This window comes from Corvus cornix, chromosome 4, assembly GCF_000738735.6.
Source record: "Corvus cornix cornix isolate S_Up_H32 chromosome 4, ASM73873v5, whole genome shotgun sequence".
NCBI lineage: Eukaryota > Metazoa > Chordata > Aves > Passeriformes > Corvidae > Corvus > Corvus cornix.
Window position 1 is genome coordinate 27,984,830 of NC_046334.1, and position 12,556 is coordinate 27,997,385.

Below are 12,556 nucleotides of genomic sequence, written 5' to 3' on the forward strand. Positions count from 1 at the left end.
CTTAATGGATATTAAGTAAAGTGTGGCAAGAAAAATCTCCTATCTCCTCACCCTCTCGCATGGAAGAGCTGGTGCCAAACAGTCATACACCTATAACAAACTGTGGAAACATATTTTGAAAAGATAAACTGAACAACAAACAGGAAGGAGAAGAATGGCAGCATGGATTTGAACTGCAGTTGTCAATGTTAACACTGGAAATAGATCTGGGATTGCAGCCTGGTCAGTCACTCCTTGCTTAGTCAGTTCTGGGGCAAGCGCATGACTAGAGAGCTGTGAGCGCACATTGGTGTCACTGCAGGAGACTGGCAGGCATTGTTGTCACTAAGTCCTATTCCCCAGGAAAACTGCCATTTTGCAATTGTGCCCGAGACAGCATCGCTAGGTCACAGCACTAACACCATCCCAGACATCTGTGCTCTGACACAGCTCCCATCTCCCTCAGCAACTCATTCACACCAGAACTCCGCCCCAGCACCGTGTGGACCTTCTAGCCTGCTCTCTGCATACGAACCTTCAACGAAGTCAGAGGCTGTGTATACATGGGGTTTTGCTTTACTGACCCCATCTGGCTTGTTCAAGCTCCCGACTGCTAACTCGATCACCTCTATCAACTCGTCTCGCTTGTCCTTCCTTACAGGTTTCTCCTCTGGGTGCCGTGTCAGCCCTGTCTCCAGCTGGTACACCTTCTGGAGGGTGAAGCTCTCAAATGGCACTGCCGCGTACTCTGTGGACAGCTTAACACCGCTGTGCACCTCTGCTTTGTCTACTTGGGAACGGAGGAAAGCCAGCAGGTTGGCCTGGGCCTTCTCCGGCTTACTGTGGTCAAGCTGAATGTCCAAGGAGTCTGGGTACTGGTTCTGCATGTTCTTAAGCTGCTCGGTCCTGCCCTGGAGCTCAGCCTTCAACTGGGCAATTTGTTTCTTCAAGCTGATGATGTAATTGCGGTGTTGCTCTTCTCGCTCTTGCAGAATGGCTTCATATCCCTCCTTCGCAGTCGGACTGTGCACCCTGGGCAAGGCAAGCTGCTGGTTGTCACCCTTGGGTGTGCAAGCCAACATATAAACAATAGACATTGAGCAACAGGCCACCACCAGCAGGCCTACAAGTCGGGGAAGAAACAGAATAAATCCTCGTCTAAGCATCATATCTCAAAAAGCAGAGTCTAACCTCACACATGCAACAGTTCTTATATCCATGCAGTGCCACAGAGGCCTCTGGTCTTGGAGTACTCTTACACAGATGCATGTATGTGCAGGAACTGGTTTGTCAGCTCTCTTGAAATGTGTGCTCTGCCTCTATATGGAGCTCTCTCTGGTGTGCACCCAGCAGGACCAAAAGACAAGCTGTGAAGCAGATAGGACACCTCCTGATCCTCATGGCAACATCTATGTTGCTGCAATGCGATCAGATGGTGGCTGATGGAGCCTGAGGACCTGAAAGATAAATGACAAAGACAGCCAAGTTAGAATTTGGTCATCCAGTTCAGACCATTTAGAGTGTTCTAAGAATTTACCTTGTTTCTTAGCTGCTCTAGCAGATCTCAAAGCTGTGAAGTGCTTGGGCTAAGACCCAAAAGATGCCAAGATCGTTATGCAGAAAATCCGGTATGCATCCATTTAGTTGTTAATAACACGACTTGGCCCATTGCCAATGAAAAACTAGTCCAGACCTCAAAGACTGCCACACTTCAGAATTACTAAGAAGTGTCTAGTGGTCAGATGCTAAGGTGCTCAGTTCATCCAAGCAATGATGGGCTGACTTGGTTTGAAAGACAGGTGTCTGCTAAGGAAGGCAGAAGCCTCCCTTGGAATGGCAGATGCAACCCCCTTCCCTCCGAGTTATTATAATTTTGAAATCAAGGGCTTTTAGGCAAAGATATGGGAAATAGGAATAACAGTTCTTTACTATAATATATATAACCAGTCAAACAAACAGCAATAACTACGGCAGCAACAGCAAACAATCACAAACCCAGCCCCAGCCTTCTCGGCTGTCGGGCCCTTTCCCCTCGGGTGCAGTTCCGCTCGCAGCCGGCAGGGGCGCTGGCGGCTCCCGGTGAGCAGGGCAGGTGCGATGGTTCCCCCGCGGCTGCAGGGGGCGCTCCGGAGCGAGCTCGGGGAGCACGCGGCACCAATGCCCTGGGATCCCGGGAAGGGATGGAACAAAGGCTTCACAAACCCCTGGGCAGCTGATCCTGGTGTCCCAGCAGGACCCTCGGGAGCAGCAAACTGGAACAGCAGGGATGAGCAAAAAATGCCAGGTGGTAGACGAGATGTATCGAACTCCAGAGCTGTAGCGGAACCCCCGGACGTCTGGGCAGGCAGGGGGTGCGGAGCTGCAGGCTAGCGAAGGCTCAGAGCAGTGGCAAAGGAACGGCGGGGGCAGAGCAGCCGCGGCCCGGCTCCCAGCAGGGTAGGGAAAGGCGGGCTCAGGATCCCAGGGTTTTCCCCTGAGGCACCCGAGCAGATGTTGAAAAAGAAGCCCCTCTTTTAGCGAGGTAGGGTGTTAAATAGGGTCCCAGTGCAACGGCCGTTCCAGCGAGCAAGCTCCACTCACAGTAGAAGGAAGGCAGTGGAAGACAGAACCCCACCGTGGTGATGAATTCTCCCCGCAGCACCCACAGCTTCTCTCCCCTTAGAAAGGCGAGAGCGCAAGAGTTGTAGGGGCTCCACCCAACCCCTTTTCCCCAGTCCAAATCTCGCGGCATCTCTGCCCTACACGAGAAAACCCCATGTAAAAGAAAGTAGCCAGCTGGACCCCTCCCCCGAGGTGTGGCCAGGTCTTTTCTCTGTCTTAAGTATCCAGTCATTATTGTTTCCTAGCAACACAATGGGGAAAAATTCCTTAAGAGGGAAAAAAAAAAAAAAAAGAGAGAACTCCTAAAATCCCAACATGGGCCTTCAAGAGTTCTCAAATCTTGGAGTGCTCACTCAAGTTTTGAAAGGACGGCACTCAGTCCCACAGCTACCACATATATCTTAGTTTCCAGGCATGTTTTTCCAAAACACCAGGTGATGAATATGGTCCATTTGAATATAAGAAGCCTGACCTGGAGCAGAAATTTGATAACCAGAAAACTAAAAACTGTTATCAAGACCAGTTACTGCAACTATCATTGTTTGACATATCCTACCAGATGCTCCCATGAAAACCAAATAACCAGGAAGAGGACATTTTTGAGAAACACTCAGACCAATTTTACTCAAAATCAGCAGAAGCTTTGTTGCAATTTTGAAGGCTGCCATCACTGCACAGTATTTTAACATCTCAAGACCCTCTTCTGTTTCTCGTAACACTATGAAAAGCTGTGCAAAAATGTATAGTACTACTGTACTTTCCAGTCTGCCTAGGACTGTAGACCACAGAGAAGGTGGAACTGGGAACATTATAATTTTTAATAAAACTTCTTCAAGTATATATAGAAGAGCAAAAAAAAATTAGATGATTGAAATTGAATATTGACCTAGCTATAAGCTACATTAAAACAATTGTGCTGAGAACATTACCAGAGGGATTTTCAAAATCCCTTGGATTTGGCCCAAACCCATGCTGGTGCAAGGAACCTCATCATTTACTCAGCTGACTGTACACTTAGGGCAAGGCTGAGTAACATCCTAGATTACACATTGTTAGACACAAACACAATCAAATTAATCCCTTGATTCTCTTCCCTTGGATGCATACATGACATTATGACACTCTTGACAGAGTCACAGTCCTTTTAGGCATGCATCCTTGCTGTCACACCCTTAAGTAAAAACAGTTTAACTAAGAATAAGACTTTCAGAGTTATTTTCAGTTATTTCTAGTCTTGAGTCAAAGTCTTATGTAGGACCTTTTATAAACTGCTCTGTGGCTTTCCACCCTCTGTCTTGATTTACTATTACTCCATATGCAGAAGTTATGCAGAGATATTTCTGATGTTTGGACTGTTATTATTATTTTATCAGTTTGCAGAGCTTCTGGGAAAAAACCCTACTCTGAGCAGGAATTGAGGGGGCTAGAATGAGTCATAAAAATAGTACTGTATTTTTTTCAAAGTAATGCTAAATTACTTTTATAGCATTTATAGGATTCTCCAGAAAATGTCAGCATTTTTGAAGGAAGAATTGCTGATTTTCAAGAAAATATTTAAGCAGCATGAGAAAAGGACAGGATGAAGTTGGTGCTCTTACCTTTTTGATGTGATCTTCTCTTTGGAACATCTTGGTCTGCTACAGCTTCTGCTCAGCTTGCCAAAATCATCGCCTGTTTATCTCCCTTCTTATGCCCTTTCCAGAAAATGCGTGTACTATGAAAAGCGCTGTCAACCTCAGAACACCTCTTCATTGCTTTCACATTTGTCAGCTGCCTACATCTTCAGTCTGTCTCTCGTGTGGTGAAAGGCTGTAGTGGAGACGCTTCCTATGGATGCACTAAAAAAGTTGGCCTCCTGCAATGTAAAGGAGCTTGTCAAAGCACGGAAAATTAATCTGGGCATTTCTAACTGTACAACAGATCTGGCTAGAAACTGACTGCAAGAAGGTAGTGTGCAGGGAGACAGGGTCAGGAAGTGGTGAGATGTAGTACATAAAACACTGCTGTGCTTGTATGCTTCCCTTCACACAATTAGTCCATTGACTGAATTGGCAGAAGCTGAACATCAGTGAAAGGATTAGTTGTGCTAACATGGTATAAACTGAAATTACATCTCAATGGCTTAGATAAACACACTGTTTCATTTCTATAAGCAGCAACAGATTTGAGTTTTGGGCAAAGAGCTCTTCAAATGTTGGCCTTAGAATATGTGTCTATATAGATAGCTATCTTCACTAAAACATAGTATGTCTATCTTCAGGGTACTATTTCTTTTCTATATAGTTTTCTGGTTTGAAATCTCCGCCATCAAAGATACATCTTTATAAAGACTTTAGGACAGTAAATTAACAGAGCTACTTTGTCCTTTGAAACAGCATTTTCATAGTAAGGAATTGAGACCATGGGGACTTCAGCCTTCTTCACAGGGATTTTACCATCATGACTGGAGGCATCCTGACAAGAAGCTTTCATTGCTTGCCCTCTGGATCTGTCATATTAAATTGTACTGGTAGCTTCAGTGGCATTGCCTTACAGTGACTGACATTTAAATATACAGCTGTTACTGTACTACTATCTCATGGGCATGCTTGTGAAAGCAGTCCCAATTCAGGTCAGTGCCAAAAAAAGCAGATTACTTTAAATCAACACCAAAGGTGGTCACAGCTGAGGCATCTCAGCTGCACAGACAAGTACCAGAAAGCCAGGGATGGTAACTCCTCCTAACAACCATTCTGATTTCACCAGATCAACACAGTTTCACACCAACTGAGATGAAGAGAAGACAAACTGAAGTGTCAGGTTTTTTTCCAGGAACTGACAAAAACACCTCTGTATTTCACAGCCAGCTGCATCAAGTAGTATTAGTCTCTTTGCAAAGCGAAGCTGTAACAAATATGCAGTGATTAGTCTGGTGGCTGAGGAAAAGGACATTAATTCTAAAATAACCTTCATTTGTGAAAACATCTTCAACCTCAGCTCAACCTGTTAGCCTAGCCAGAGGTCAGCCCAGCTCACAGAGGTGCTTTTCACTTGCTTTCAAGGAGCCTGGGCCCAAAAAATGAACTAAACACAGAAACAGATTCTGTCATCACTCTAAGCACTCTGTAAACATTTCTTCACAGTGGAGGGTGCTGCACCCAATCACAGGGAGTGGCAAAAACCAGAAAGTTGGTTGGTTTGAAATGTCAGATGGTATGCACCCATCACCGTTTCTCACCAACATATGAATTTTTATTGGACTGTAGAGATATAGGAAATTCATCTCTGCACAGAAATTGCAATGTATTCCAAGTCTGAAATTTTGTCTCTCAAAAACCACACTGAGAATTTGTGCAGGAGAAAGGGACTTAAACCAAAGTATCTCTGGATATATATCTCCCTTCTGAGCTCCACAATTTCTGCACCCCTTATGTTGAGGACAGAAACAAATAGCAAAAGCACAGTGATATTTGCAGAGGCAGTGATCTCTCAGCACATGTGGCATGAGCAATGCCAAATAATTCCATGTTTTTAAGTACTTTCTGCCACAGCTTCTTATTGTAGGTGTAACTCAGACTGGCAACTCCCATTTTAGCTCACAAAACTTTGAAATTCCTTTTCTTTTCTTTTTTTTCTTTCCTCAATAGAGGCAGTAAGTGGCAGAAGCTGCAATTAGGTTTTGCGTAGGTGTTTGGAACATCTTCATTGAATAGCAGCACATGTCACAGTGAGATTTCACTAGAGTCATATTAATCTCTGAAATGAGCTGTGGGGAGGAGGAAACAGATGTTTCACCCAGACTTTAAGTGCCTTACAAAAATAGACAAAGACATTCTGCAGCCACTTGTAATTTGCCTTGAACTTCTTAATTACAAGGAGTGTGCATAGCACTGCAGACATATTAGTCTGCTTTAAATGTTAGGAACAAGACTTTTCCCCCCTTAGCTTCTCAACAGAAATCCAAGACACTCAGCAGAATAGGACATCACAGGGATTAAAATTTAGTCTCACACAACAATTTATGCACTTTATGCAAAAATTAATTATATTTCTCCTTATGGCCAGATCATGATTTCTCAACTACTTCTCAGCCCAGTTCATCTGCCCAGGGCTGAATTAAACAAAAGGCTGAATAAAGAAAAAAACATCTCTGATAAACTGACTGGGTACACCTTCTTAACCTTCATGTATTGTCCCCTGTTAAAAATTCCACTACTCCCTCTTGGGTTGACACTCACACATCCCAAACAAACAACTCAAAGTCCTAACATCTGGTTTTTAATCTTCAATCCAAATAAAGGATTAGTAAGAAATAGTATCCCGAATGAAAATGTTAAATGCTAATACTTGAAGACAGTAGACAACTTACTGTAAAACTCTTCATTTCCTAATCTTTGATTCCAGAGTAATCGTCAACAGAAAATCTTACTTACACTGTCACGTGTTCTCTCAGAAAGTCTAAATATTTACCCTGCCCACAGAAAGACAGTTACACTGTTCCCCTTTGTAAATAACATTTACAGTCTGATCATCTTGCAAATAGGTTACAACTGTTAGAAGCTGACTTCAAAACAAGAAACCCTCAAAACTTTAACAGTCCTGGAAATACTGTATTTTCCTCTTGTAAGGGAACTGAGAAGTAGCTGCTTCATTCAAGAAGCAGTTTACATTCAAGGTACTGCTATAGACTTGTCACTCTGAAAGCTACAAAACCAAAGCAGAAGTCCTAACTTTTGCCTTTGTTAATATCTGGACCCCATTTCTGCTAATTTAATTTGGCTCCTCTTATCAAGGTAAAGCAGTAACTTTATCTGCCATGCCACTTCAGCTGAGTTCTGAGGTCAGTGTGTTCTTGTGTTAGACCATCCACTTACATGTGGTCTCAGTGCTCATGAAGGCAACTTTCCCAAAGACAGTCCAGAACAGAAATCAAGATTACTCTGAAAGCCTTCTGCTGTCATATGCAGTAAACATGCCAGAGTTGTTTCAACTTTTACAGTAGCTGTTATTACTATTACAGTAGACAGCCAGTAATAATTATTTCTTCTACAGTATCATTATTTCTGTTATAAATAAAGCACTCAAATGGAGTATTGAGGTGCCTTTGTCCTCCCAGTGCATACTCATTCTGTGTGTGGGCTTATCAACATGTATACACATACAAGAGCGGACGTGCCATTGCTTTCCTTTCTCCACTGTTAATCAAACTAGTTTTAAAGTTAAAAAACCACAGAGCTTAAACAGTAATTAAGTTCTAACTACATCTGAAAATAACCAATGTAACAGCTAAAATTATCTCCACACACCAATAACATCATTTTTTCTGATAAAAACCCCATTACTTCAAGTTACTGCAACAACACTCCTAAAACTGCTTTCTCTGCCCCCGAACAATGTTATCTGTGTAAGACTTGGCAGTTTTCTGCAGATAAATAACCAGCCATTGCAGAGGTCTGTAGTAGGAATGCTATTTTTTGTATGAGATACTCAGATTTCCACGTTACAACCAAAATACACCACCCTTCTCTGCTAAACACACTGATCTATAGGTGTGTAACCCACACATCCTCAGTACAGTTATTAGCTGGGCGTTCTATACGGCACTTCCAAAAGCCTTCACAGGACTTCCCTGTGAGTTTCCACCACTCTGTCTCTCCTCCAATAAGGACATGACAGATCCATGCCTTGTCAGGCTCCAAAGAGAAAATGCAGAGAAGAGATGACAAACATGCAGTGCTGCTGCAGAGATGCTGTGACTCACAAAGACCATCTCCATGTTACTGCAAGAAAGAAGTGACAAGGCTTTTCTCTAAAGGTCCATTTCTCATGGCCTGGAGTTTTAGGAACTCAGTTGCTCCAAAAATATTTAGAACTTTGCTAAAATGGAGACAAAAAATACACATTTGAGTTGAGCTGGAATTCAGTCTGGTCTTTTAGGAGAAAATTAGCAAACCATCATAGTTTCCAGAACTAAAAATTAATGGTAGGGCTGGACAGCTCAGATGTCCAACTTAGCTGGAAGACTAGCATCTTCTGAACATGACCGTCACTTTAATTTCAATTAGGTGAGAACCATCTCAGTTTTGTAGATATATAAAAGAGGAGCATTTTTCTCTGACCACATGATGCTGCAAGAGCCCTATACAACATTTAATACAGCACATGCTGGACACAGTTTCTTTTTGCAGGAAATTAGCTAACAAAACAAGGACAAGCTACAGCCAGGGAACAGCAGAATGATACTACTCTAATTTACTTCATTTTAAGATCTACTTCATCAATTTCTCTGCATGTAGAGAGCTTCCAGAAAGACTAACTCAGCTTTAACATAACACCAATCTATACCAGCTTCTGAAATATCTCAGAATCAGCGTAATAAGAGGGATAAAACACAAAATCCTTTCGTGTTTCCTGATTAAAATAAATAATGGGATGAATTTTGCTTATCCGTTACCCTGGACCTGGGAAAAATGCTGTTATTTCACTTTGAAATGTTTACACATGCACTCTCAGTGGTTTACACAAGCAAAAGAAAACTGACTGCCACCACAGGAATGAACAGTCATTCCTTTTAAGAACAAAGATGACCGCAGCTTTATGAAAGAAACTCAAGTAGCAGCAGCAAGGCCTGCAACATTGAAGGGATCTACACCTATGTGGGGATGCTCTGTGAATGCTTGTTGGTTTAGACCCATCTCTTCATGACTGTTACTTAAAACTTTTTCTTGTACAAAGTAAACACTAATGTCACTTTATGCCAGGAACCCCGAGGATTCTGCCAGATGTACGTCCCACAGTACCACAGCCAGACTTTCAGTGAAATCTGAAGCCCAGTGTATGCACACCAGTGATGTAGGTCATGAAACATGGAAGGTTTAGCACCTGTCTAATTAAGCAAGAGAGTAAATTATCCACTGATAAAAATGCACAAACACAGATGACTAAGTTGTGTTCAGAAACAGGAAAGCCTAGCTAGGCTGAGCTGCAGGTGGAAAGTAGTTTGTGTGTCTTCCAGTATTTAACTAGGACTTCTTTAGTCATGGCTTAAAACCTCTCATATGTTTAGCTACCAGTCCAGCCCTTCAGCTACAAGTGCACAGTGCAATGAAAGCCCCCTCCTTTGAGAAAAGCTGTGAGGTGATATAATACAGCAACTGTGACTGAATGTATCTATCCTATCAAAGTCCCTGTAAAGTAGCAATGGAGTTTTAAGATGTTTGAACAATCCAGCCTGACCTGGAGATTACGTCTTCCTCTCTTTGCCAGAAATCCCTGGTACAGCCCGAATGCTCTGTACCAAACTAGATGTGGACTTGAACTTCATTAACTCCTGTAGAGTTGGAAGTGGGAGAGGTTTCCTCCTTCCTGAGTCCAGCATGTGGGAACTGAGAAGAGACATCTTGCTCCCACAAGTCTAATGTTATATACTTACAGTAATGCAGAGCCCTAGATTTTGATCTCCTTGTACTCGAAATGAAATTTTCTGGGTAGTGTGGCATCAATACAGGGCTTCAAATAAAATAATTAAGAGCAAAGGGGACAACAGAAAAAAACATTTTGGTAGTCAAGGTGTTAAGAATTAGGTAGGTTATCTAGGCTGAGCAAGAATTAGCAGGATAGGGACTAATTTTGCTGACCAAGATTACTTTTCATCTGTGGTTTACATTACAGAAGAAAATCAAGTTTCAGACTACAAACTCATAATTAGGAAGCCAGAAAGCAACTGCAGCCTGGTTCATTATTAGACAAGCTACCCAAGCTCTGCATAGAACACCAATACATGCAGCATTAACAGCTCTCATAGCTCACATACCAACCACCAAGCTCCACTGATCTGCATTTCTCTGTCAGTCTGGTCTGTACTGATCGACAGGAAGAGGCCACGCCCCTGATTCAGCCCCCATTTCCTTCCTCCTCCAGGTTAGTGCTTACTCGGAAACAACATGCCACAAGGTCTCATTTAGTTTATCACCACTGTTTTGATACGTGGTTTTGGTCAAAGACCCAGCATTTCCTTGATATACCAGGAAACAATCTCTTAGCAATTGTTTGAAAAGCCCAAGCTCTTTCAGTTGTTTCAGTAAAACAGTTTTTCTGTTTCTAGAAAAAGTTTCCAAATATATTTTTCATTTTTTTATTTGGGGCTCACATAATACTTGAATCTCACTGACTTCATCATTAAACTAGCCAATTCTTTTCTCTGGGAACTTGAAAAGATAAATCACAGCAGAGTCTCTGCAGAAAAGGTCTAGGCAGAGATGAAAAGAAAGGAAGACTTTTTATATTTAATATTATACAGTCTTCTATCCACTTGACCATGAAATTCTTCTTACAAAAAGGAATGAATAAAACCCCCAAAACTGAAGACAGCCAAGAATTAAAGAACTATCTTGCAAAACACGCCTATCTACAAACTTTCATTCAGGTCAATTGATTTCAACAGAATGAAGATTTTTATCTTTTTATGATATTTTATCACTGATATAGATTTATTTTTAAATAAAATATTTCAATAGGCTGAGAATGCCTACTTCATTTTAACTTAACAAATCACAGTGCTTCAAATTTCCACTTCCTGTCAGATTTTGTATCTTTGAAGGTGTCAGAACGCACACAGGTCCACAGAAAACTGCTTTTGGTCAAATGGCTATAAGAAAAAAATAGTCTTTTAATTTTATGAAAAATGGCATCACATTTCTATATCCTTTAGTTAAGTAAACCAAGCCACATTTTCAAGTGTTGAGACATCTGCTCACAGTTACTTTGGTTAAGTTTTTATCTCTGATCCTCAAATCATATTGAAAATTGAATATATCTTTCAATTTCTTTATAAGATACCTCAATTCAAACAAGCAGTCTGATATTCTATTTTACAGCTCTCTAATATACCAAATTACAGCCATAAACAAAATTTCTGATTGGTCCTTAAGAAATTTCAGTTCCCTCATTGACTCTATTGGTATCTGGGATTAAAAGTGTAGTTTATTAAGGAGATTTTAATTGCAGTTATTGCATATTGTCAATAGCTCTTAAAACCCAGTCATTCAGCTAGAAACACGTTAAATGTTAACAGTTCACACAAGAGGCATCCTGGTTCTCTAACACTGAGCTGATTGATGACGTAAGTAAAGCCCATTTCCCTTACCAGCAAAAGCTATCCTTTTTTCTCCCTTTTGTTAAACAGGAGAAGTTCACCCTGCAGTCAGGTCAGCATTTCCTGAAAAGTTCCAAAGAGCCTATCCCTTGAAAGAACTTCAGGCTTCAATCAGAAGCGAAAACATTTCATGTGAAGTTATGAAATAGTGCACACAAATACGATCTTACGCTAACATTTTTCCTCATTGTACCACAAAAGTATCTGACTTGGTTTGATGGAACTTTGTATCAAAGTTGATGCAAACACAATTTTTTTTTTTAAGGATAGTTAATTTTTTTTATAAGAAAACAGTTTTCTGCTTATCCTTGTTTCTTAGGTGCAATGTTTTTCAGAAAAGAGGAATAGGAAAAAAAGTGTAATCTCTTAGCCTACCAGAATACTTGAAGAAAAGAAATATCCTTATAAGATGAAGCTTCATGCTACTGAGTCTTTGTTTCTCTCCACATGGAAACCCGTCTGCAAATGACAGCATTATTTTTATTTTAACAAAGATTGGCTAGGATGTGTGCTGGCACAGCTGTGTAAGCTAATGAAACAAAAAGAATAAATTGCTGCTGTGCCTTTACAGTTTTCTCCCTTTCCCTCCTTTTAACACTGTTTTCTGTAGAATATTAAAATCATACCATTTTCAGCAACAACTTATGGCAGCTTAACTCAGTTTAACTCCTTACATCTCCACTACTTTCTTTCCTTGTGTTGTTCTATTATCATGGAACAAAGGTTCAACAAGGGCTACTAGAAACAGCAGTGAAATATCACTACAAATATTAGTTGCTAAAAGAAAAATCGTTCTCCTATGGATGTGAAAGCATATCCTTTTCCTAACTGCAGTCAAACTAA

At 41.3% G+C, this 12,556-nt stretch overlaps 1 protein-coding gene across 5 annotated transcripts in view; it reads right to left on the bottom strand.

Moving 5' to 3' along the window:
* Positions 1-12,556, bottom strand: part of CSGALNACT1 (chondroitin sulfate N-acetylgalactosaminyltransferase 1) — a 43,775-nt gene that overhangs the window by 13,594 nt on the left and 17,625 nt on the right. For 3 of the 5 annotated variants that reach the window (XM_010411749.4, XM_010411747.4, XM_010411748.4), the window contains 2 exons: positions 4,179-4,435; positions 515-1,436 (listed from right to left, as the gene is read on the bottom strand). In XM_010411749.4, coding sequence (XP_010410051.2) covers positions 515-1,148 — 634 coding nt within the window. In that variant the 5' untranslated portion in view covers positions 1,149-1,436; positions 4,179-4,435. Of the gene's footprint in view, positions 1-514; positions 1,437-4,178; positions 4,513-12,556 lie in introns of those variants that run through there. The other 2 variants (XM_019293451.3, XM_019293449.3) reach the window with 2 other exon arrangements.